Below are 26,182 nucleotides of genomic sequence, written 5' to 3' on the forward strand. Positions count from 1 at the left end.
AAGGAAAAACAGACAGGCTTTCAAGCACACAAATCTTGCTTTTATACCATGAGACCATCACAAACTCAATACTGCTCATAATAATAGAATTGACACATTTTGCTTCTGATCCACACATTTACTCCAGAGCAGTAGTACACATACTACATACCTCACACAGATTTTCAAACCATCTTTCACAAAGAAAGAAAAAACTAAGAGCCAACTCCAGCCTCCTAAGTAAACATACTTCATGTAGGCAACTCAGTGCAGACTCACGTGGTATTGAACTGATTTTCTCTGATGTTTTGGGCTTGTTGTTTTGATTTGTCTTTTAAATCTTTAAACACCCTACACGAAAGCTTTACAACCCCTCCATAGCTGTTAAAACAAAACAGAAGCAACTCCTCCGCATCCCTTCACAAGACTACAGCTATGTCATCAACGTTACTGGCAATGTTCCCTGAGATTTCCTCCAGCTGCCATGTACTTTTCAACTCCTTCCTGCCATGCTAGCCCAGGTGGAGATCAGTTCTCCGGGGGTCAAAGGAGGAGGTGATGTATTCTGCCAGACATCACTTTTGAAGGAGAGCTTGCTGGCGCTGTCCCGTTGTGCTCTCTGCCTCTCTTGTACGTAATGTCCTTTAAAGAAACCTCTGTATTCCAATTCAGCTTTCTACATCCACTGCTTTCATTCTGGACTTTACTCAACTTCAATGTAACTCCTAACTACAACAGTTTGTTAAAGCTTTGGTTACAGAGTCACAGAAAAAGAAGAAACTAGGGGAAAAGCCAGGACAGAAACAGCAATTTCCTTTATTTCTTTAAAGAAAAAAAAATCTGTATTCACAAAAAAAATCTTTTAAAAATCATCTGTCAGCTCTCAGAAGGTGGCATCTCAGAGTCACAGGCATTTCAGTCATGTGCAGCCATTTAGAGACTTAATTCTACCCCACATTCTGCCACTGATCTGCTGTAAGTTCTTAAGCAAATCACTTCACTTCTATGTCCCTCAGTCGTTCCATGCAGTCTTGTCCTATCTATTTAGAGCAATTGTTCCCACTCTTCTCCCCATGCCTTCCCACACTTACACTTCAGTAGTTCCTCTCTGGCATGCCTATACCTAGTTCCACATGAACCACAGCACTGCACTCAAACCCAGTGCTGCATTTCAAGAAGACAGCTAATATTCCCTAAAAATAATTCCCAGTACACTGCAGTGTCCCAGCACCTTAACCTCCTGAAAAACAGGATGTAATTTCATAATGTATGTCAAGTGGGAAATTCCTTTTCACCCTAGGCTTAATATAGTATCACCTATGTGACAAATTATTTAATGCTACTTATCTTTATCTCTGACATTTATCTATTGCATTTATTATTTTTACCTCTTAAATGCATGGAATTTTCAAATATTTCACTGTTAATTAATCAAGATGCCAGATAATCACAAGGTCCATAAAAGCAGCAGCAGATTTGTCTATTTCCATCTGTAAAGGTTTTTTCTAAGGACAGTTGTTTGGGTGTTTGTTTTTGGGTTTTTTTGCAAATTATCCTTTCACTCTTTTCTCATTTATTGTAATTTACAAGGTAAAAAGACCGCAAAACTGAAAAACTGAAATAAGAGCTAATTTAATAACCTATCTCTTATCATTAGCTGTAAGAGAATTGTTAGTATACTTTCACGGAAGATGCTAAAATATTTTCAAAACTTTCCTTAATAGAGAAGGTATAATATTATTTATCACAAAATAAGCATACTTTTCCACTGTAAAACTGTTTTCAAATGGCTTTCAGGCAGAAAAGTAAGTGTGTATACTTTCTTTAAATCTATACCCTATTTATACTAACTAGCAGATTCTTACAGTTCATTATAAACCAGCATGTACAAAATTCCTTGCTTAGCTGGCAATTAAAAGTATAGTGAAAACGTGCATATGCGAAAAGCTAATTTTAGCAAATTGACCTTGAATCTCTTGATGTAAGCAAAGGGCTGGCAAATAGAAAAGGTTGAAATATGACAAGATGAGACTATACTAAATTGTTTCATGGGAATGTATCACTGTACCTGTTAAGAGTTAATTAAAAACATGAAAGGAAAGATGGAGAGGGACTTTTTACAAGAACATGTAGTGACAGAATAAGAGGGAGTGGATTCAAACTGAGAGAGTAGGTTTAGATGAGATATTAGGAAAAAATTCTTTACTGTGAGGATGGTGAGGCACTGGAAGAGGTTGCCCACAGAAGCTGTGGATGCCCCATCCCTGGAAGTGTCTAAGGTCAGGTTGGACGGGGCTCTGAGCAACCTGGTCAAGTGGAAGGAGTCCCTTCCCAGGCAGGGGACCTGGAAACAGATGAACTTTAAGGTCCCTTCGAACCCAAATCTATGATTCTATGATTCAATAAGCCCAGGTTAGTGATGGGCTTATCTTTTCTATACTGTTTTCCCAATTCAGTATTTAACTACACATTAAATGTATTTACAATTAAATGAATTTTTTCCCAAATTCTAAGACCTGAATACAGCCCTTACTATAATAAATACTGACTTCAGCAGAAAAGTTGCTGTGAAGTTTTTGCAAAATTATATTTTTCTCTGTGTATATTTTTAAACTATATTAATGCAAGTTATTTGTTGGGGTGCCTTCTTACCACCTAGTTTTGTTAATTTTTCATTGGATTATGCAAAGACAGCTTCATACTGAAACAATGCAAATATTATTCATTGTTTCAGGATTAGACTTACTTCACATACACACGATCAGATTTAAAGGTTAAAAAGAACACAAAGGAACATTGGGAAAATAAAGACAATTTAAGCTAGTCACCTACTGTTCTAACACTTTGGAAATTTATTCTGATCCTCAGATGTACTGAATTTTATCCTAGGAGAATGCCTTGATTCAGCAGGACAAAGGAAAACTGTCTGGGCCACTCTTACTGATCATTACTTCTTCCTGGCAGGACTGTAACAAATATTCAAAACACAGAATTGAGACAGCTTTAAATAATACTGTGACATCTGAATATCTCTGCAAATAGGAAAACAGACCCAAGATTTTACCTCTGGTTAACTAATTATTACAGAATTCATATACCTTTACCACAATGTCACATCCTTTCCTACTCATGTGTCATATGTCATATTTCAACACCTAATCCTTCAAAGGATCAACTATGTTTTAATTATGTTCTTTTTAAAATGTAAGTATACAGTCACCAGTAACATTTTTTTAGCAGTTATCAGTAAAATATAACAGCATATTCCCTGCAGTTTTAAATTATCTTCAGCATCTCTCCAGTTCTTTCTGACTTCAAGTATCTTTTTCTATTTCCATTCTTAAAACTAAATTTGGGCCAAACATGTACATATATCTGTACATGGAGCAGATCATCTTAAGTGTGATCACATGGCATTCATAGGACAACCAAGAGCTCAGACCCAGCCAGCAGGAAGGGCAGGTCCTGCCCAATAAACTCGACCTCCTTTTATGGCCAGGTGACCTGCCTAGTAGATGAGGGAAAGGCTGTGGATGTTGTTTATCTGGATGTGATGGTCCTTTGACACAATCTCCAACAGCATACTCCTGGAAAAGCTGGCAGCACGTGGCCTGGACAGGAGCACTCTTCACTGAGTTAAGAACTGGCTGGATGGCCAGGCTCAGAGAGTGGTGGAGAATGGTGCTGCATCCAGTGGGTGTTTGGTCACCAGTGGTGTCCCCCAGGGATCAGTGTTGGGCCTAGTCCTGTTTAATATCTTCACTGATGATCTGGATGAGGAGATCAAGCATACAGCACTACAGGCTGGGGGCAGAGCAGCTAGACAGTGACTCAGTGGGAAAGGACCTGGCAGTGCTGGTCAACAGCAGCTGAACACGAGCCAGTGTGTGCCCAGATAGCCAAGAAGGCCAGTGGCATCCTGGTCTATATCAGGAATAGTGTGGCCAGCAGGGCCAGGACAATGACTGTCCCCCTGTACTCAGCACTGGTGAGGTCACCCCTCGAGTGCTGTGTCCAGTTCTGGGCCCCTCAGTTCAGGAAGGACGTTGAGGTGCTGGAGTGTGTCCAGAGAAGGGCAAGGAAGCTGGTGAAGGGTGTGGAGCACAAGTCCTGTGAGGAGCAGCTGATGGAGCTGGGGGTGTTTAGCCTGGAGAAGAGGAGGCTCGGGGGCACCTTATTGCTCTCTACAACTCCCTGGAAGGAGGGTGTAGCCACACAGGGGTCAGCCTCTTTTCAAAGACAACATGAGCCAGGACAAGAGGTCATAGTTTAAAGCTGTGTCGGGGAAGGTTTAGGTTGGACATTAAGAAGGATTTTTTCACAGAAAGATTAAACATTGGAATGGGCTGCCCAGGGAGATCACGTAGTCAAAATCCCCAGAGGTGCTTAAGGAAAGACTGGATGTGCCACTCAGTGCCATGGTCTAGTTGACATGATGGCTGGTCATAGGTTGGACTCAGTGATTTCAGAGGTCTTTTCCACCTACTTGACTCTGTGATTCTGTTATTTTGTGATCTTCTAACTGAGCATGTTCCAAGAGTCAAGTTTTCAGCTAGATCATGATAATCTAATCATATGTGTGGAAAAAAATCTGCAATTCTATTTAAATTAGATTTTGTTCAGTTATGCACTGGAAGTTAAAAACAAGACTAATGTTACTGCTTAGAACCACAGATGTAAAGGCAGTTCAGTACAAAAGCTTCAAATCTGATTTATCCTGCTAGCATACAGCACAATTTATTTCAGCACAACAGAAGCAGATTCTAGGTAACTTGTTTGCTAACAGGCAGCTTTAAACATACTAACACTATCCTGACTTATCTTTTATTGGTATGCTTCTATTCAGTGTTTCAGTTTCTGAAAGTCTATGTTTGTAACCATAAAACAATATTAATTAGGTTAAACAACTATTATTAATTTTCAGTGAGTCTACTTTAAAGCTGCTCTCAAACTGACTTATCCTTGTCATGTTCCTCTGTTGCTTCCTCAAAGCCTAATTTTTACCTGTATTTTCATTTTTCAGCAAAATTTTTGTTAATCACAAGCTCTGCTCAAAACAAATGCTCAGACAGATCTTTTTTGTCCTGACACTGCTACACAAGCCTCAGAGTCATCAGAAAAAAAGGAGCCAAGGTGCTTGAGTCACTCAAAAATGTTCAGCTGCTGCTTTGAGTACTGCCAGTAAGAACACTGAACCTTCCTTATGCCACCCTCAATCACTGCTATTTTCCTATGAACTTTTGCTATTTCAAGTACGATGCCTTTGATATGTTTTGCAAACTTAAAATACAGTTTGCTTCATTTTACAGACTGTTCGTGACCCGGGCTGATCTAGTGATTCCAGTTTCCAGTGTGTTTGTCTCCTGCTTATATCTAATTATTCCTGTCATCTTAAAACATTCTCCATCATTCTTCTCCAGATTTTATTTTCCTGGGGTTTACATTGGAAAATATTTCCTGTCAGCTTTATTCTACTCTGAAACACTACTGTAGTCTCTTCCTCCAAGGCAAGCTTTTTCATCTCCCCTCTTCACTCCCACTTCAGATTAAATCCATCTTTCTCACTGCCAGATGAGATCCTATGATTGCCTGCATTAACCAAGGCACCTGTGTTTCACATGTAGATAAAGTCCAATTAAAAAAAAAAAAAAAAGGTCACTTCATTCCTGTTCAGTTATTTTATGATATTTTGGGGTTTGACATAAATTCTATTCTATCCTAAAGGTCAAAAAACCTTTAGGCAGGATGTTTTTACACAAATGAGTGCAAAAATCTGAGTTAAGTCTTTCTAGTGTTTACTGATCTCACCAGAATCTCATCTAGAACACTCTTCCTAATAAACTGTTACCCATGCACACCTTTTCATCTTATTGCAGTCCTAATATTCCATCTTTCACATAAAAATTTGGATGTATATTTTAAAAATACCAGAAAGATCTCCCCAGAAATAAAAGTAAATTGCATCTTGCACATCACTTGAAACCTGTCATTTATATGAGCAACTGCAGTGACTTGAGCAAGTATGGTATGCAACCTGTTATTTAAAAGCCATTTCAACAACAGCATAATGGATATCTAAGCACCTTACAGCTGTTTTGCAGATTGGCACACCTATGAAACCTGGCACATCTCACACAGGCATATAAATGTGATATGGGTTACTATGTATATGGTACTGGGTTGGTTCTTTCAACAGATTATTTTCAAAACAGTAAGTATTCAAAGCTACTCCTGTTCCTGTTTGATGTGCTATGTACGTAACACACCTTGGTTACATGTGTGTTGTATTTTTAGGTCAAAATTTTTCAGATCATAACATCTGCTATCTCTTTGGCTTTTTGCCATGAGAATAAGTATTTTCAACACAGAAGGGAAAATAAATTTGCTGTTATTACTGCCCTTGATGGGAATTATTCAAGCAAAACAGTACCATAAAAATAACCTATAATAACCCACATTCAATAAAATCCTCCATAATATGTCCATTATTATCTAGAGAAGTGTTTTATAGAGGTCTCATTTTAGAAATGTCTCCAACCAAGGTGATTCCATAAATAATGCTTGCACAGTGGTTTCTAAGGTATCTTGTGTCTCCTTTGTGACGTAAACTGGTTGTTATGGAGATGGTGAAATATCAACCATTCTTTGTGAGACTGTGCAAGATCAATTTTAGACCCTTTACAGCAGCGTCTTTTCTGTACTCAGCTATAATCAGCCTTCCTTAGCAATAAAAACAAATCCATAAAATGTATGAAATGTTTTAAAACAAATGTTTGCACAATACTTTTAACTCTGACATACAGAAATAGACTTGTGTGTATTTGTAATGGATATAAATTCCATCCTAAATTCCCCAAACTTCATATGGCCTTCAACAGAAAAGAGGCTTGTACTATTACAAAGGCTGAACAACTTACAAATAAACAGACCACTCCTGTTTCAATACTTGTTTTTAAATTTCATAATCCGTATCTTTCAGAAGTACTTTGTGTTCCTTAAAGCAGTGAGGGAAAAGATCGATATCTTTCACCCCCAAATTTGGTAAAGTACAAATGGGACTTCTGTTCAACAATGTGTTAAAACTTTTTAGAGCTTCATGAAATAGAAGACAAAGGGTTACATCTGCATAGCAGAATGCAAAAATAGGGTCTAAGATACTCGAATATGGGCTAAGCTACCTGTATATTATTTCTCTCCATTTTTTAATCTACATTAGCCCATGTGTCTGAGTTTAAAGGTCCCCAGTCAATAATTAAGGTTAAAGAACACATAGGTCAGTCAGGGCAGTGTGCAAGACTATAGCAAGACTGGAAAGAAGGAATTCCTCCTTCTCCCCCCAGTCTCTATTTATATAATGGACGAGCATCCCAAAACAAACAATATTTGACTGGAAAGTTGTAACATTGTCAGGACCCTCAGTTACTTGTAGATTTTCTGTACTTTTATGGAAACACTACAGAGAAGAAAACGATTATTAGAAATCCAAAATAATATACTCTAATAGTATATTATTTTTACTGAACAGAGGACAAGATGTAAAGCAGAAAGACAGCCATAAGGGAGGGAAGAAAAGACCCCCTCCTACTATGGGGAAGTGGCAACCAAGTGTGTATTGCAATGAATGGAGACAACCCAGACAGGCACATCTGCCTACCTCAGGTGCCATCCAAAAGGGTGTACCCACTGAGGTGTTTCTACGCAGCCGTGTGCTGGTGAGCTGGGCTGAAACACCTGCAACAAAACAGATCAAAGAAACTTGGCTTCAAATTAATTGTCATTTTGGTAAGTTTATTTCAAGTATCTTGAAAACAAAACCCAAATGTGTGAGCACAGCTGCAGAATGCCTGGCTAAAGTAGGTGCAAATTATTTGTTTGATTAATTTCAGCTTGTTGTTTTCTTCAGACTTTCTGAGAGATTTTTTTCTGTGAATGACTCTCAGTTTGAAGCCCTTTCATTCAAAATCAAAAATTCCATTGTCACAAATATCCCAGGTTTCTTTCTGCTATTTTCATAAGTATAAATGGTAACTATTAAAATTACAACTTGCCTTTAAAACTTCTGTTTCACAAATTTACTGCCCAAACTGGCTGGAGATTTGTTCACTAGCATACTTGCAGAAGCTCCTGTTCAACAAAACAAGAACACTTATGCACTTGCTTAAATCTTTCCCTAATGAGGAAAGCTCAGAAGCTCAAGCTCACACTGCAGCTTGTATTTAGGGAATTAAGCACATAAAACAAAACATTAGCTTCAGAGCGTTGCTGACTGGGGCTGGACTACTGAAGTATAACTGAAAAAAACCAAAAGAATGAACTAGAGTGCAATCAAACACTCTGATTTAACAAATCAGAATGAACTTTGACAGCAAATCTTCTCTGCTCTGGTCGACATATAATTGAATGAGTTCAGATCAGTAGCATTCCAATGAGGTGACACAAAGCCAATACTGATTTAGAAATATCTTTTGCTTTAACATTTTTTAAAAACAAAAGCCACAGTGGTTTGCTCTTTTGTCATTACCCAGAGACAAAAATGAGCAGAAACACATAATACACCTTGACTGCTGCCAATAAATTTAAAAAATTAGATTCGTAAGTTAAATTATTTGATTTCGGATTCCAACATTAAATTCTATATTTGTTTTTAATTTTTCAGTGTAATTACAAGTCTTCAGTGATTTCCTAAATACTGCTGTGAAACAGTTAATGGCTAGGACATACAACAAGCCTCTGTCCATTTCACTGTGATCTCTCTTCAGCCAGCTTAATTCATAGCTGCTATCTAGGGATATTCCAAAACAGTGCAGAATACCAAAGAACTGAGAGAGGGAGAGCGGGAGCATAAATTAATGATAAGTTGCAGACATTTTGGGTCAATTTACTGTGACCATCATTTATTCAAATATATAATGCTGTCGACAGCAATTGAGGGAAGAAACGTGTGTTACATTGAAAAAACAAGCTGTAAAGTCATGCAGTAAAGGAAAGTAAAGCCCCAAAGATATCTGTGTAACCCTCTGTGACCTAATATCCATATGTACAGCCTTGAATATGAAGTACCTTTTTTTTCATTGAGATTCTGTCTTATTCTCTGGAGAGAATGGATAGTATTCACTGAATAAGCCATAATTTAATTTTTTTAACCCCACTGATTTGAATACTCATTACTTATTTAATATATCCAGTCCCATACTAAATTTAAAATTATTATTTTCTTTTACTTTTGACATATTTCCTTCCCCACTCATCAAACAACAAATCTGCTTAACATTCCCACAAAATGGCAGAGGATTATTAGTTCCAGGGATTAACCTAAAAATATCCAAAGCATCCACTGTGTTTGGGTACTTAATCTGAGATCTTTCAGTTTTCAGGCACTCCACATGCCTCTAGTAGAGCTATAATAGATCTCAGCTGCAGTTCAAGAACACACAGTTCTTCTGCAAAGGAGGACAAGATGTTTCAAACTGGCTATTGGGAAAATGAGAAACAGAGCTTGATGTAAGTGACCCTCCAGCATCACAGAGAAACACTGACAGAAGCAAGAATAATCTCCAATTTGATGCCATTAACTGTCTCAGCTGTGAGTCCCTGCTCTTCCTGAACTCCTTGCAATTTCACTATTTCTCTTCCACTTTCTGTAAAAAAATGAGACAAAACAGTTCTACAAACAATATCACCTGTGACTCAGTCCTAAATCATTCCCAGAGACCCTTCTGTGGCTATAGCAGTGGACAAGACAGGAAAAATAGGGATGCCTTAGGTTTCAACTTTTTTTATTTTTCAAATTCTCTACTGCTTAGTGTGCAACTCTGAAAGCTTCTTGTAGCCTGTTAATTTCTGCTCTCCTGCTAGGTAGACATAACAAAGCCTCTCTGAGTCTGCTCTTCAAGGACACTTAGGCCCAAAAGTATAAACCAAAGAGCTGCTAAGGGGGGGTAAACTGAGGGGAAAACTGAGGATTTAATTGGAGAATTAACCCTGATATGCAAATGAACCAAACCTATAAAAGAGTGAAGAACTCGTGACCTGTCATCCATCTTGGGGTCCATCTTGGCAGTAGCCTCTGGCTCCCCAGGGGGTACCTTTGAAGGCCCTTCAAATAAATACCTACCTTTATTCCCTTACTCCTGTCTAGTCTTTGTTTCTAGGAAGCCTCTTCAGGCATCAGTAGTAACTTAATAAAAGCTTGGCACCTGATACTTCTTTAGTCAGAAAGCCCATAGATATGTGGGCATTTCTTGGCATTTCCTAACTGTTAAGCAGTAGGGAACACTCAAGATTTAAGTCTCATTTTTTTCTCAACCTGTCATATTTGCTGTGATTTTCTAGTGCTACTGTCATAACTTAAAAAGTAGGAGAAAACCCCTGAAACCTAAATGTGGAATCAGAGAGACCCATGGAACACCAGAAAAACTGGGAATCTCAGTTTCCTTGAATGTGCTACTTGGGGTTGCAGCACACTGATGTGTCTCTAAAGCCTTTAAAACATCCGATAATAACATTTTGCTTTGGCAAGAAGAACGAACTTTTCCCATAATGGAGTAAAAACAAAGATCAGACTGCCAAAATCCCCCCAAATGTGAAGGGATCTTCCTCTCTTGTACTAGGTCAGGGACTCACTCCAAATTTTGCTTCGGGTAATATGTTTCTCCTAGCACTATTTTAATTGCTGCCTTTACAATTCAAAACAATGAATTTCTGTCCCTAGAAGATACTAAGGCATCTCCGGTGTGCCAGCTTACTTTAGCATCTCCACTCTATATGTGCGTTAAATTTATAATACCATGCCATCATCAGGAGACAATTTTCTTTTCACTGCATAAATTTAATATTTTAGGATTTTTAAAGAATATTATTATTTGCAGAATTTTTTTACATACCATTTTACTCTACTCTCATTTTGTGAACATTTTTCTTTACCTTCATGCACTGCTAAACAAACATATTATTCACACAACACTATTTTCAATGGCGATTACCTTATGCATTATATGGTTTCATTAATAAATCATATTACTAATAATCTGCTTCTGTTACCTTTAATAAAATTGTCCACTCCCTTGCATACATATCTGAGGGACTAAAGCATTTATTTATTTTTCTGTGTGCGTGCTCAAAGGGAAAAAAATTGAACTGACTTTAAATCTATCACCAAGTCCCTTTCTATCACCCTCCCTCCCTTTCTCCTTCTTGTTTCTTATGATGCTCCCAGACTGGCAATGCTCAAATCTAAAAGCAATAATCACAAATTAAATGGATGTTGGTTTTGGACCCAAGGGACTATTTTACCTTCTGCTCAGAGGGGAAAAAACATGCTTAAGGCTATCAAAAGCCATTACAGAAACAATGTTTCCTTTTCATATGCAAAAGATAGAATATCTAAATTTAAATTAGGAGGACAACTCCTGAAACTGACATTTCTTCTGAAATGCAAAAGAGCTTTGTAAATAAAACGTTACCTTCAGAACTTTTAAAAATTATTAAATTATGTTTAAGCTTTTGAAAGTTAAAACTCTATTACTGATTTTTAGCCAGATTTTTTATTCCTGCTGTAATCGGTTTCCTTTTGCATTTTTCCTTCTTAAAATAGTTCTGACTATGCTTCTGAAAACGTCTCTCGCTGTGACATTCTGTCTTCCCAGGGGGAAGTAAACAGACGCCTTTGGCTAAACTGCATGTATCAAGAAAACAAAGGGGAAGTGGTCATTACCAAAGTCAACGAGCTTGACTCCACCTTCTGTTGTCAGGAGAATGTTGTTGCCTTTCACATCACGATGAATGATCCGGTTATTGTGTAAATGCTGAAGGCCCTATATACCAGCAGTAAAAAAAATAAGTTTACTCCCTTATTTAAAAACAATTACCCTACTATTAGGGAATGTAATGAAGAAAATCTGTACATATTCTACAGAAACACCTGTCCACCTCATTACATGCCTTTATACAACCCCTGCTGCTGTAATAGCCCATGTAATATTGTTAAAATTACCATACTTTATAAATGGAAAATGCATGTATGTGATAAGTAAATTGCACCCTCTGCTGTCATTACAAGCCCAATGAACATCCTTACCAAGAGAGCACCATATAAGATGTATGAGATTATAGCTTCATCCAACCTTTGGCCACACTTCAGCAGGCCTTTGACAAGCTCTGTGACAGAACCTCCATTGCACAGCTGGAAAGGGGGGAATTGTGAGGAGGGAAAAAAAAGCAAGACAAGTCCTCAGTTACTCACTATACTTGTTTAGGCTATAAACACCTACCATGAAAAACTGTGCTACAACACAAGTCTGGGAAAAAAAGAACTCCTTTTATTAGTGATGTTAATAATAAATCACAGCAGCCTGAGTGTGGGGAGGTAAGCGAAAACTGAAAATTATAAAGTGTAATTTATAAAATGCAACTAAAAAAAATATCAGGAACAGGACTGTATTTCAGTGTTAAAAGAGGATTTATAAATCAAATTTACATTATTTGAGTATTTTCACAACAGCACACGCATTGTCTTTTTGAAAAAATCCTTTTGTGCAAAGGCTAGACAGCAAAGATTGATGCTCTTGATAACTGGGAAGCAACAAATTAGTCATTTTAAACTTTCACTCCATCAGTGCTCCTGATGGCAGGCAATATAAAATAGACAGAAGCCATATTTTATACTAAGATTTGATGCCATGTGCTGTCAACAACAGAGAAACATTCTAATCCAGAAAAGAACCTTCTTCCGAGCATTTTCTACTAATGGGCTGCCAAATATCAAAAGAGAAGGAGAAAAAGTAAAATTAGAATCTTAGTAAATATGTTCTCATCCACACCTTTAGTTTACTGTCCATGCCATTCTCAGCAGGTACTGTTATCTATCCTTTCTCCTCTCTCTTTCCTTTTATTATCTTGATATTCATAATTGTTTGACCAAAAAAAAAGATGGGAGAACTGACTGCTTTTCTTTCACTGAATTTTCTCCTCTATGCCTGTTTTTGTGGCCAGCACTCTTACCAACGTTTCTGCCAGAGAATCACATGCATTTCAACACAAGTTCATTTACATTATCAGTTTTAAAAACTGCAGCATAAATCAAGAGAACAGTACAAAGTTATACAAACTCTCAAGATCTGCATCTATCAAACAGCTTTTATGAACTGTGCATCAGTTCAACCACTAATTTCTGTTATATGTGAAAACTTTCCTTAACTTGCTACTAATTCCCCTTGCATCAAAAAAATTTCACTAGACTAGACTAAAACTTGAAGCAAAATTTCATCACTTAAAACATTGATTAGCTCTGTAGGAATTTGACTTTATTTTTTAGTTCATTAGTAGGGAATTTTTTTCTTATCTTTAATAAATTTGTAGAAGCATTCAGGTCAATATCAACCCTTGTATGTATTTACATGAAAGTGCATGTTTTTTTTCCCATGGTTAACCATTTGCTGACAAGTCATTAAGTCAAAGTTTTCTTTTTATTGCTTTCATTGCGTTAAATGTTCTGTTTAGACAGGCTATATTAAACTTATCTCTAGCCTGCAAATAAAATATATAAAAGTATGCCCTAACTTCAAGAAAACCCCAAGCTGGTTGCAACTGAAAAATAACACAGACTGACAGCTGGCTGGTAGGATATGTTAAACGAATGACTGACTCAAAAATAAATCCCACAAACACTACTGCAGCTGTCTGTGACACTATCCTTGACATTCCAGCAAAGAGCTAGAACAAAATGAATTTGAAAACTTCATTACCACTTTATACCTAATACTTTAAAAGGTGGAGAGATGCACATTTGAATGGAAAAGTAGAGAAGTTTGCTTTACAGTTGTCCAAGACTGCCATCATCATAAAAACACTTAAGGTGTCCACTTTTGCCACCTTCCTCATCACAAGCATTTATCAAAGTAAGGTCCTGCTTGTGAGTAAACAAGGCAAAATTGTGCCTAAAGGAAAAAAAAATCCACCTTTTTATTACAAATTTTGGAAGTCACACATCAAATGAATGTATTTCATCAAAGACTCAGGGATCAAAGTCTCAATACTTTGTATATTCCCTTTTACTGAAAATGTGTCATTAATTTATAACAACATGAGTCACTGCTATGCATACATAAATCTGCTGTAAATTCCAAGGCAGGGAATAGTTTGGCTTGTTGTTGGGGTCCCTCCCCCGCGCCATGTAGCCCTGAGGGAGGCACGGGGTTTCCCTGCCCCTGCTCAGCCTCGTTCCCCATTGGTTGGTTTGTGTTCCCCTGCGCGGGCAAAGGACCCTCGGGTCCTGTGACTGTAGCAGAGTCTCTCGGCAGAGCCCGGCCATGCGGCTGGGGAAATAAACATCTCTGAAACATCTAGCAAGAATCCGTCCGTATATGTTTCTTTTCCACGGGACTCCTGGTTTGATATAGGCGTGTTGCAGTATCCCCACTGCAACAGCTTGTCTGGTAAATTTTTCCATGTAAGGAAAATACCTTTTCTAATAACGTCAAATTTCCTCCAAACTTTGGATTATGTGCACCAAAAACAAATTGAAATGCACATACTTAATTTATACAGTTTATGCACACATACAACTTGCTCAAATTCTACATTCAATTTTATTAAATATTTTACTCTATAAAATTTTGTCATTTGGCACTTGGTGGATCTTTAGAGACAAGACTCTTTTATTAAAAAAGAAAACACATAGGAAACCAAGCCCATACTCAACACAAAGCCAGCATGCATACAAAAAACCCAACGCCAAATCAAAAATACTAAGGTCTCTTTTTAATCGTTACTGAAATTTAAGAGGAAAACACATTCAAAAGTTTTCATTCAAGCTACATACTGCTCCAGTAGATAAAAGTTAGATGGTTTGTTGGGATTCCACAACTTGTAGTGGAAATAAAGATTCCCTATTCTGATTCTAGTCATCATTCAAGGACAGGGAGTGGAATTTCTAGAACAATAATTAAAAAGTGAATCCTAGCTTCTACCAGTCTAGTTGTGAAAGAAAGAAAGTTTGGAATGGTTTGTTACTGCTCATCAAAGCAGTAACTGCCTGTGCAGAGGTCTGCATCAATTAAGCATAGAATGAAATCCTCATTTCACAACCACCTTTGGCAGTCACTTAACTGGAAACAAGACCACCAAAATACATTTGACATTGTAAGAAAACTGATTGCCACTGAACACAAAGAGTTAATAGAAGGCATTTCTGTTGCTAGATTTCCAACAACAACTAGCTCCTAGTTTAAAATTACCATAAAACACTTTCCCATTACTCTTTCTCTGCTCACTTTTGCAGTAGGCAACTTATTTGTTAATGACCCTCCATGCCACTATTTCATCATTGTTTGCATTCCCCTCAAATGCCCAACTTCCCCAAAAGTTTAGATAAAGGTCTTATCTAATGTTTCCTCTAACAAGAAAAAAACAAAAGGATCTGCTTATTTTAGAGGCAGAATGTAGCAATTCAAACAGAAATTAAATGCAAGACCATTCCCTAGTAAACAAAATTTTAAGTTTGGATGTAATTTTCAACAGTAGGCTACCACACATTATCTATCAGAAAATCATGAAAGACTGTGACTCCTTTAGCAATAACAAACAAAAACCCAACCACATTTGCAAAGGTAAGACGTAATATTGTCAAAACGTTTTTACCTCAAGTACTAGCCAGAGCTGTCCTCCCACATATTGATCTGCTTTGTAAAACATCCCATAAAATCTAACAACATTAGGATGATTGGGAAGAAACTGCAAAATATTATATTCAGCTTCAATTTCTTCATCTACATCCTAAATAAAAAACACAAACATACAGAAGATATAAAGACAGTGACTCCCAATAAAGCAAGAACAAACTCTCATGGATAAAAAGAACTATTTTTAATTAGTTTGTACTTTTAAATAGTTTTACTTTAATGCAGCTTAAAGTACACTATACGGAACATTTAATGCACACAGAATTGCACCACTTGTGCTTTTCTTACATACAAAAAAGTTAAGGCTGTAAATCAAACAGTTGTTCTTCAAGAATTCTTTCAGTGCATAATATACTCAACAAGTAAATTAAAAATTATACTTAACTCTGCTCAGTTGTCTAAGAAATTTACACATGTATGACTTTTAATGTGTTTTAAATCAAGCATGTTTTTAACGTGTGAGCTAAAGGTAAATACATGAACCTTTGATTTATTCTTTTGTCTATGGCCATCAGATAGGACTAAACAGAGAACAATTTCACAAAACCTCAAACAGGCCATCAATAAAACCAAATACATTCTTCTGATGAAAGACATACACCAGAAATAATGAAAGAGAGACAAAACAACGACCCATGAAATAAGAAAAGGTTAGTAGGTATTTATTAATGGAAGAATTCTGTGACAATTACAAAATACTGTTCATACCAGCACACAGGCCACAACTCAGAACAGTGCTTAAGCACTGAAACTTTCCTTATTTCTGCACAGACTTGACTATTAGAAAATTTAAGCTTGGGCCTTCCTCAGATTTATACAAGAGAAAACCACCATGAATTTCAGTAGTGGTTGATGACAGAAACATAACATTTTTTAGTAAATATTTTAGCCCAGCTGTCATGATCATACTCCAGCTTGATCCAACCTGAACAGCTGCCAGTTAAATCTTCTATTGAAAACTAAGGCCTTGGTTCTCATGGGAAGCTAGGCATTTAATACCCACTAAAACCAGAGCTGGCACAGAACTACCTCTGAGGATCTGGGATGTGCTCTTCTCTTTCTATCTCAACTACTGCTTCATACTATTATCTGCTTATAAAAAGTAACTCTAAAATATCATAAAGTTCACAGTGTTTCTATGATGGGAAAAGTAATTCTTTTAGGGAATACACAGATAGAACAAGAACATTATGGTTAACAGCATCTTGTATTTTCCCTGCTACAGTAGGCCCTATAAGGAATGCCTCTGTGCCTTCTCATAATTTGCATGCTCCAAGCAAAGATAACTAAATTTGTAGCAGAAGAGTTAAACAGATCTAAAATAGAAACAAGGCAAATGCTGTCCTCAAATAAGATGATGAAATTTTAAGTTGTGTCGTTCAGTTGCTGGTACTAAACTCCTTCTGTTAATGCATTCTGTAAAACTGTTCCCTTCTGGATTTCCTCAATATCTTACACATTTGATTTACATTTCAACTCTGAGAATTCTTTTAAATTAACATTGAAGTTACAATTTAATATTTTTTACTTACACTGACTGGATCCAGAATCTTTACTGCTGCCAAGCTTCCATCTTTCTTATTAGCAACCTTATAGACTTTACCATAAGTGCCTTTCCCAATAGTCTCTATAATTTCCCAGGTATCTGAGGGATCGGCTAATGATTCTAGTCCAATCATACTGGAATTATATTGAAACAATCCATACAATGGCTTCCTGGAAAATAAAGCAGACATACATACAGTGGGAAGCCCTAAGTAACTCTTCTAGAGAAGGCATCTTATGATAAAGAAATCAAATATTGTCCTAATTTAAGAAGAAATATAGATAGAATCACAAATGAAAACAAAACAAAACAAAGTAAGATCACTCAATGAAAAGAATGGAAAGAAAACTCTGGAGACCACTTCTCTTTCCTTACTTTAGTGTATTATTTGCCCATATGCACCACCATTCTAAGCACATTTTAACAAGTTCTGACAAAATCTACTCCTCCCTCTACTGCACACTCTTCTATTCGACATTTTACTCAACTGAATTAACACAGCTCATGAAATGAGGCCCTATTTCTGATGCTTTAAAGAGCCATGTCAGGGTTTTTACATAAATTTGTGTAATTCTCCCTGAAGATTGGCAGACAGGCATTCAGTAGGTATAGCCTCATTATATTTGACATATACACAACAGGGCTACATATAACTAACAAAAGTTAAGACTGGACTGGCTGGTATCATAAAATACAAGTCAACTTGAAAATAGGCAACAGGTACATCACTGGGGTGATCCATCACTGTTGAGATGTTTCTCAACAATTGCACTTGTCTCTCTGTGTGCCAGTCAGAGTGTGTTATGGTCTGTTACACTGGCTGAACACCTCCAGAAGATCTCCAGGTCAGAGGACTTGTTTCCCCAAACACTCTTGAGTGTATCCTACTGCAAATGGATCACTGCAGCCTATGCAAAGGGCTCCTTCCCACCCTGGGATTACATACGTGGTAAGTTCTGATGATTAGGAAAATGACAATACCATTTTAGGATTTCATTTAAAGTATTGAGAAGATACGTCTTGTCCCTGAACCGGAATTATAGAAAGGAAAGATGAAGTTTAAGATGGGATTAACTTAACCTTCCTATATTAATCACCATTAGGGAAGCTCACTGGTTGATGGTTTCTCTAAGAAAGAAAATTGTTTACCCATTTGGTGGCTGTCAGTAGGTATATTAGCTATGTGTATGCTTAACCAGGAGATGTAAAGTCCATGAGTATCCAATCATAAGAGTGTGATTGTGACAAAAGGAATTGAAGGCAACATCCAAAATTTTTGGAGAGGGATCAACAAGCACCTCAAACATACACTTAAAACTTTAAGGTTTGAGCCACTTCTTTCTAAGCATACCTGATACCTGCAAATCTGCCTGAAATAATTTTTAAAACTTGCTGTCTTACCTCTTCACCATTTCTAGCATCAGTGACAACTGAATAGAGAAAACCTCTATTTCCCTCCTTGGTAAAACTGTATTTGCACCAAAGCTGATGCCAAATAATGTATTAAATTGCTTTGGTCTCTTCACCAAAAGAAGGCCAAAAAAAAAAAAGAAGGAAAAAAAAAGGGGAGTGAGTTAAAAAAAAAACCAAACTAGAATCAATATCATTTATCTGTTATAATAATGTAAGTTATTAGGACAGCTTCTCAATATTTGATCCAATACGCTGCAAATAAAGCACAGCATTCTGAACACACATACTTAGTACGTCATCAGAGAAGCAGGTCAGGTGAAAGACTTCTCTGAAATCAGTGAACAGACTGTAGTACTACACACACTGAAACAGCAGCCACAGATATGGAGCTCCTGATAAACCAAGCAAGATTTGCTTGCAGGGTGGGGGAAAATACAAACATGGGAACAGTTGCACCTCACAAAAAAACCCCAACACAACAACGTATTGAACACATGGTTTTAATGCTTTAGGTGAAATGCTTCTGACATTCATGTGCAAAGAAACAGAGGAGAATAGACTGGAATAGCTTTGATACAACCTTACAAGGTAAACAGAGACAGACTAATATTTAGTTCTCTGTCACTAAAACAAGTACCCTATCACACAGATTTTCCAGAAGATGAGGCATGGCACTCTTCGTAGCAACATCATATTATGATGTGTCCCTCCAAGCAGCTGTTGTGGATAAATAAGTTTTTTCCTTCAAAAAAAAATATCAAATGTCATTTCCTGCTCTTGTCCTGAATAACATAACCCTTAAAATGGTATATCCAAATTTTCAAAACACATTAACATTTCTTTATACCAGAAGACAGTGTTGGCAAAATAAAGTCTAATGCACAATTTTTACAGATGGAGTCATGATGGAGGTCCAAAGAAAAATTTTAGTGAGCATTCTTATGCATTGTGATAACACAACAGCACTTACAGATAGCATATGCATTACACGGAATCAGAGATGTGAAATATGTACCACAAATCTCTTCTGTTTAAACCAAAACAGTCTCTTCTTGAACTAAAGCAATACCTGTCTAAGTAAGGTTCTACACCTGTCATCAGTGAAAGCACCTTTTGCCTCTATGACATTATTGCATTCCTACAACAGAAGTCAGTGTTTTACAGTACAAAAAAGCAAAAGAAACAGTATCTGCTATGATCTTCAATAATGTAAAATCTGGATTTAAAAACCTGAAACCACCACAAAATGTAAATGTTATGGGGAAAAGCTGAAGTTGTAAAGTAAGTTTGTGCTTTTCTTTTTCTATTTCCTGATTTGCTGAGCTTCAGAAAATAAAACATCCTTCTTTTAACAAAGGCTTCCATTCACTTTTTTTTATACAGTGAAAAGTTGTGTATGAATACAACCACTTCTGCAACAACCACACATTCAGAAGATCTTAACACTAAAATACTGCAGCTGAAATTTATTTAGGAAGAAATTTCTCCTTTTACTCCCCTCACATCAGGCCTCACACATCTCTGGGTTTTGAAATGATGTACCAAGAGCGGCTTCTAGCTGTAAAAAACTTAGCAACACTCTCCCCAGAGGAAGCCTCAACATACTAGGGACTTACCAATTAACAGTATTTCTGCCATCAGTTGGAGAAAACTTCTCAGTGGTTAAATTTGTTCCTTGAAGGCAAGCAAAATAGCCCACACCAGATGTTGAAAAATTACACTTTGGCAATTAACTCTACTGGATAGGGAACATATTACACAAAGCTATTTGGGACTGCACATGTTTACGCAATTTGAGGCATGACTACATGGCATCAACAAGCCCCTAGCACTCTAACCTGTTTTGCATACTTGGGAAAAGACAGAATGAAAGTACAAATAAGGACAACCTGATGGAGTCTACTCAAGCTGCTCTGAGGCTTGAATAGGGACAAATACCATGATTTTTTTCTTTTAAGCAGAGATAGTAACTTAAAATAAATCTTGAAAAAGCTGACCAACCAAGACAAACAATAAGATAAGACACATATTTATTAACAGGCTTCAGACACTGACACTGTTTCTTTCTTTTATTCATGAAAAGAGATATTCCCCATCAAAGTAAATTTCATGATTCTCTCACAGCACCTGACTTCTTCTATTTTGTAAACCTGTACCATCAGAACAAATTGAATCAGACCAGGCATGACAGACTAACTTAAATGGCAGTCAGACAAATGTGCATGCAACGTTCTTCTACCTTTAAAGAAAATATTTCTCTCTAAGATCAACATTAGAATCAATGACTGCATGTTATCATCCCTTAGCAGTATCCCCATGATAAAGAGACTACATGTATTATGTGTATCATATAAGACATAAGATATCATAAAACAAGTATAGGTTATGGACAGTGCACAAATCAATTTTCTATCTGTGAACCACAGCCTTTTGATTGTATTCCATGGCTCTAAACAGCCTCAGAAAAGGCATCTGGAAAAATGTGTGGTGTCCCAGAAGTTCTACTGTGATATTCACCTAGGTTGTGAAAACAACACAAAAAAATCAAAACTCTATAGAGAGCATGCAGATTTTGTTAATGAAATAATTACATCTGGAATAAAATCAGCAACTTTTTCTCACTAATCTATTATCACAGCTCTCTTTCTCAAAAATTATAGGAACAAAAGCGACTCATAAGCCAGAGAAATAGCTTTACAATCATTGTTCTATTTTAACTACCACCTCACAACAGTGACTGCATTCTGCATTCCAACATATACCCTCTCCTAGCTTACAGCAAGATGCACCATCTGTAGAGATTTTAGAATTAGTAAGAGCCTCACTTCAGCCTGGTGCTTTCTAACCATCATGATACACAGTGCTAGGCAGTTTTGAATTCTCTTACAGCTGGTAGGGACATGATAGCAATACCAGCCAATACTAGTGAAAGTAGTGAAAATACTCTTTCCATACAAATAATTCATGGACATGGCTCCTTTTTGCAATGTTCCATTTGCCTTAGCCCTCTTGTCTCTCTCATGCAACAGCTGGGTTGTGCACTTCTGGCATTTACAAATACTGTGGAAAAGTAAGAATGACATATTCAAAAGTAAGGTATTTCACTATTTGTAGGAAACTTGCTGTTGGTTCCACACTAAATGATAACTCCTTGATAGAAGAATTCAGAAGGTAAAGTTGACATTATCAGCTATGGCCTCACCTCACCATGACAGACCCTATTCTGCTGGCTAGTAGTGGTCACACACAGCTACCTCAGAAGCAATTGTTAAAGGAAGTAATGAACCAACAAAAGGCACAAGAAAATCAATAGTCAGAACAGCTTCCTCTGTTATTCTCCTCCTGCTGTTTCTCACTGACTAGGTTAAAACAAAGAGGATGTCAATATCTTGAAATGAAGCATACAAAAAAAAAAATCTATCAAGATACCATCCCATAACTGCTGTCAGTTGCACTCAGAAAGAGGGACTGCAGAATGTGCTGTGGATAGTTCTTTTTTGGGATAAAAAGATGGAAGTGATGGAAGAAGATGAAGGAGAAGGATAAAAATATGTTCAAAAGCTGTTATTGATGCTATACAACTTACAAAAAAAAAAAAAAAGGCCCATACTTCAGCTAATCACGTATTTTCACTAAGCAACCATAAGGGACAAAACAAGACAACCAAGAATAGAACTGCTGTTATCTATAGATGAAAGGTAGATCCCTGAGAAGGCTCCAGCTAAATTCAATTCATAGAACAAGTCTCACTTGAATATATAAACCATGAAATCAACTCTGAGTACTCAAAATTGGAAACAGACAGGACATAAGTGGGAAACATGTTCTCCCTTTCCACATATTCTAACTTAAACTTCTTAAAGTTTTTATTATTTGTGCTTACATACATTCTCATTGTCTACATAAAGTCCTTTAAATTCAGGAGTATCTTTGTTATTTTATGTTCTTTTGCTTCCTTTTAGACTTGCAGTATTAGCCACAGGGCCAGAACTGAGTGATAACCAGTGGCAATGGATTGTGTCTGGACACTAGCTCTGATGAAAGCATTGGGATTATTTGCTCCCTTGTCTTGTCTATGCTTCCAGTTCATCATAGTATGAATCACAACCACATTCCTAGTATCAACTACAACAAAGTGACCCCAAAACTGGCTACTAACAACATGGCACAGAAATGTAAATGTCGCCTATTTCTCTAGAAATAAAGAGAACAAAGAACTTGATTTTTGAACACTCTAGTCAAATGGTAAAAATTTCACACCACCACTCCTAAATCAGTTCTGAACTGAAGGCACTTGTAAGATCATAACCTTAACTCAAATTCTTGGACCAAGTCTTTGAATCTAAACCAGAAAACTCTCCATTAGTACCCTGGAATATGTATGGTAGGAAAGACACATGTGCCTAGTCCAGACAATCCAGTACATGTTTTCATTTAGATTCATTGCATCATAATGTGTTGCATTACAAATGTTTGTAAGTAAACTCTTATTGGACCTTTATATTTATGAGAACAACATTAACCTTAGTCCAATAGTGTTTGATCATTTTTGTATTGTCCATATAAATCAAACTACTCAGGGCAGGGGGTGAATACATCATCGTGATCAACCAGTTTCATTAACAGATCCAGGATGAATGAAGGCAAAGGTAAAGTACAGCTTGGCCTCTGACCAGCTCCCCTGCATTCTTCTAATTGGGTGTGCATTTTCAGTCTTTTCAGCAGGACTGTGTCAGATCAGGAGGCACTGCTGACTTCACTGCTGAGTCACAAAGTTATTTTACTCCAGAACTACTTAGCACCTCATCCTATGACTCCCAAGTAAGTGCCACAACACTCTTGATGAACTTCCATCTTTCATGGGGTCCAGTTAACATTGCATCTTGGATCCTTAATAACTGCATCTCCCATGAAAGTCAGATTTCTTCTGCCCCCCTGTAGTGGTTTGGTCCCAGAAATTAATTCTGAAGTTGCTGCCCTTTTACCACAGACCCATGGCTCCATGTCATCTGCATGTGAATACAACAGTCATACCAGGTTGCTTCATCTCAAGCCATCTGCTAGATGAATGGTTCTTGCAAGCAGTGTAGTACTGGTCTTAAAGAGATCTGCTTAACATGCACAGAATGGGGTCATTCACGGTAAGATAAATTAAACACTGCCTCAATCTACTGCAGAATCAAGAACAGAACAAGCAACCACTGGGATTTTCTAGAGTAGGAAGGTCTTAAAGGTGAGGGTGAAGTCTAGTCACTCCATCTTTTTTACTGTAAATATTCCTTAATACTTCAGAAAGTTTCTTGGTGCTTTGATTCTTCTATCTAATTTTCACTAATGTCATTGGTATTTTATCCACAATCAAATCTCTTTCTGTTAGAATTATCCAATCCCATTCATTTCCATAGGATTTTATAGATAGAATATGCTTTATTCTGGTCTCCATAGTCGAATTTCTTTAATTGAATATGCACAACAGCTGAAATCTAACTAGGATGAAAAGATTTGTAAACAGTAATTCACAAAACTTAAGAAAACTAAAAAGCAACTTGGTTCATGAAGTTAAACTAATGAATTTGAACAATCTGCATCTTTTACCCAAGACACCATCATAATAACTTTCATTCTTTCTTTTCTTTGGTATCTCCAAAAGAAAGTATCTGCTATAGCTGGCACTTTTAGCACACAGGTAAAACAACCAAATTAGAATGTATCAAGAACAAAATACAACCTACACCACCCCTCAAATGGGACTGTGTTTATGGCTGATTCCTCTAGCCTGACAAAGATTTCTATGAAAACTGTAGGAACTTTTTTATTTGGGGGATTTCTACTTCTCTGTCAAATCTGGATACAATCTTCTGTGAGAAAGGATTTTCTCAAAAAACTTCAAGACTGTTTTACTAAGGTTCAACGTAAATCTAACATCACTACTGACATTGAAAGTTACGCAAAAAAATGGTCAAAGCATATGCAGACTGCATAATTCAGAGATGACTAGTGTAGCAAATCTCCGCTTCTTGCCAATATGCAAAAAATATGTTTTTCTTTTATTTTCACAAAGTTAGCAAAATGTATTATTAATGGAAAATGACACTTCCAAGGTTTTCTGGTAGGCACGGTATATTTAAGAAACTAACTGGGACTAACACAGAAAATTATATTCAGTGATGAAAGACTGAATGCTTTGCTGAGAATCAAATTATTGCAAAACATCACTTCCTGCACATGGTAAACCAAGTATTTTTGAGAGTCATCTTACCCTGTGAGGTAAACAGTACCTTGCTACTAAAACAGAAATCAACAAAAACTTCTATTGAAGTTTTGAGTACCACTGAAAATAAAGCCCCTGATCATTCACATGGAGCTATAACACATTTCATTTATTTGACTGCTAATTAATCGTTTCCATATCTTCAACTCCAAGGACCAAATGCTGAATAAAATTATGTACCTAGTCAGTTACCATGATTATTAAATTAATTAAATATTATTAAGCAGAAATTATTTTCCAAGACCAAATCCAAATATCTGAAAGCCTGTTAAGAACTCAAACAATAGGTTCTGATCAGCGGCATTCCTATTGCACAAATGCTATTTATATAAGCTATTTAAATAGAATTCCAACAAGCAAAATGCACTAAAGCAGTTACAAATGACTAACAGCTGACATCAGTTTCACCTCAGGCTCTGAACTCAGCACTAAAATGAAGCTTATAATCCCATGAGCCATTCAGTTATAAACTGTGACTTCCAGGTATACTCCCCATGTGTGAAAAATCAATACCTGAGAAGGTTTTCTCTGCCTCCTTCAGTAGCAATTTAACAGGGCAAACAAAATGCATGTGTTAGTGCTAAAATGGATGGATGAAATGCTGCAACAGAATGATGATCCGTACACCAAAACCAGGCTCTTCACTGCAGCCTTACTCAGAAAGTTTGATATGCTTTGTGTACAGACGAAGAAAAAGAAATCTAAGACAGATGTAGGATAAACTTCGGAAGAAAATAACTACAACCTTACATTAGTGACCTATTTTCTGAAACCAGCTTATCTTATATTGGATTTCTATCCTGCTAAGCGTATCAGAATTCTTCAGCACCAAGATAGCTTCCTCACAGGGAGAGCTTGTATCAGCCAGTGCTGCAAAGAACTGTGTGTTCCACGTACTGGTTCTCATGCCCAGTATTAGACAACAGTAGTGTGTGTAGTGTGTGTTAGCTTAAGATGCTGTTGTGGAGCTACAAATAAATTGCTTCAATCCTAGCAGCTTCACTTCATTAATGCTAAAGATCATTGTGACACTAATTGATAGTGAGCTTGATCTATTTATCAAGTCTTTTACAAGCAGGAGCTGAAGAATTAAAGCCACTTTGTCATTCACAGAGAGTGAGCAACAACTACTTAATATTTTGAAGGGATCTTCCTATTGTTTCACAATATACCTTAATTGTATAATGCAATCAATCATAATTCATTACCATAATTCTCCAGTATTTATTTTACAGCAGTTTTATTCTAATGAGGATTTTTAATAAGAAGAGATACTCTCTTTTATCCATAAGAAAA

At 36.9% G+C, this 26,182-nt stretch overlaps 1 protein-coding gene across 6 annotated transcripts in view; it reads right to left on the reverse strand.

Moving 5' to 3' along the window:
* The window catches only part of MYO3B (myosin IIIB), a 207,787-nt gene that overhangs the window by 163,005 nt on the left and 18,600 nt on the right, over positions 1 to 26,182 (reverse strand). For all 6 annotated transcript variants that reach the window (XR_011151957.1, XM_069020693.1, XM_069020690.1 and 3 more), the window contains 5 exons: positions 17,189 to 17,372; positions 15,616 to 15,750; positions 12,056 to 12,160; positions 11,693 to 11,792; positions 7,634 to 7,710 (listed from right to left, as the gene is read on the reverse strand). Coding sequence is in view for 5 of the 6 variants with exons in the window: in XM_069020693.1 (XP_068876794.1) it covers positions 7,634 to 7,710; positions 11,693 to 11,792; positions 12,056 to 12,160; positions 15,616 to 15,750; positions 17,189 to 17,372 (601 nt within the window). In the remaining variant the exon portion in view is untranslated. The remainder of the gene's footprint in view (positions 1 to 7,633; positions 7,711 to 11,692; positions 11,793 to 12,055; positions 12,161 to 15,615; positions 15,751 to 17,188; positions 17,373 to 26,182) is intronic.

Source organism: Aphelocoma coerulescens, chromosome 7, assembly GCF_041296385.1.
Source record: "Aphelocoma coerulescens isolate FSJ_1873_10779 chromosome 7, UR_Acoe_1.0, whole genome shotgun sequence".
NCBI lineage: Eukaryota > Metazoa > Chordata > Aves > Passeriformes > Corvidae > Aphelocoma > Aphelocoma coerulescens.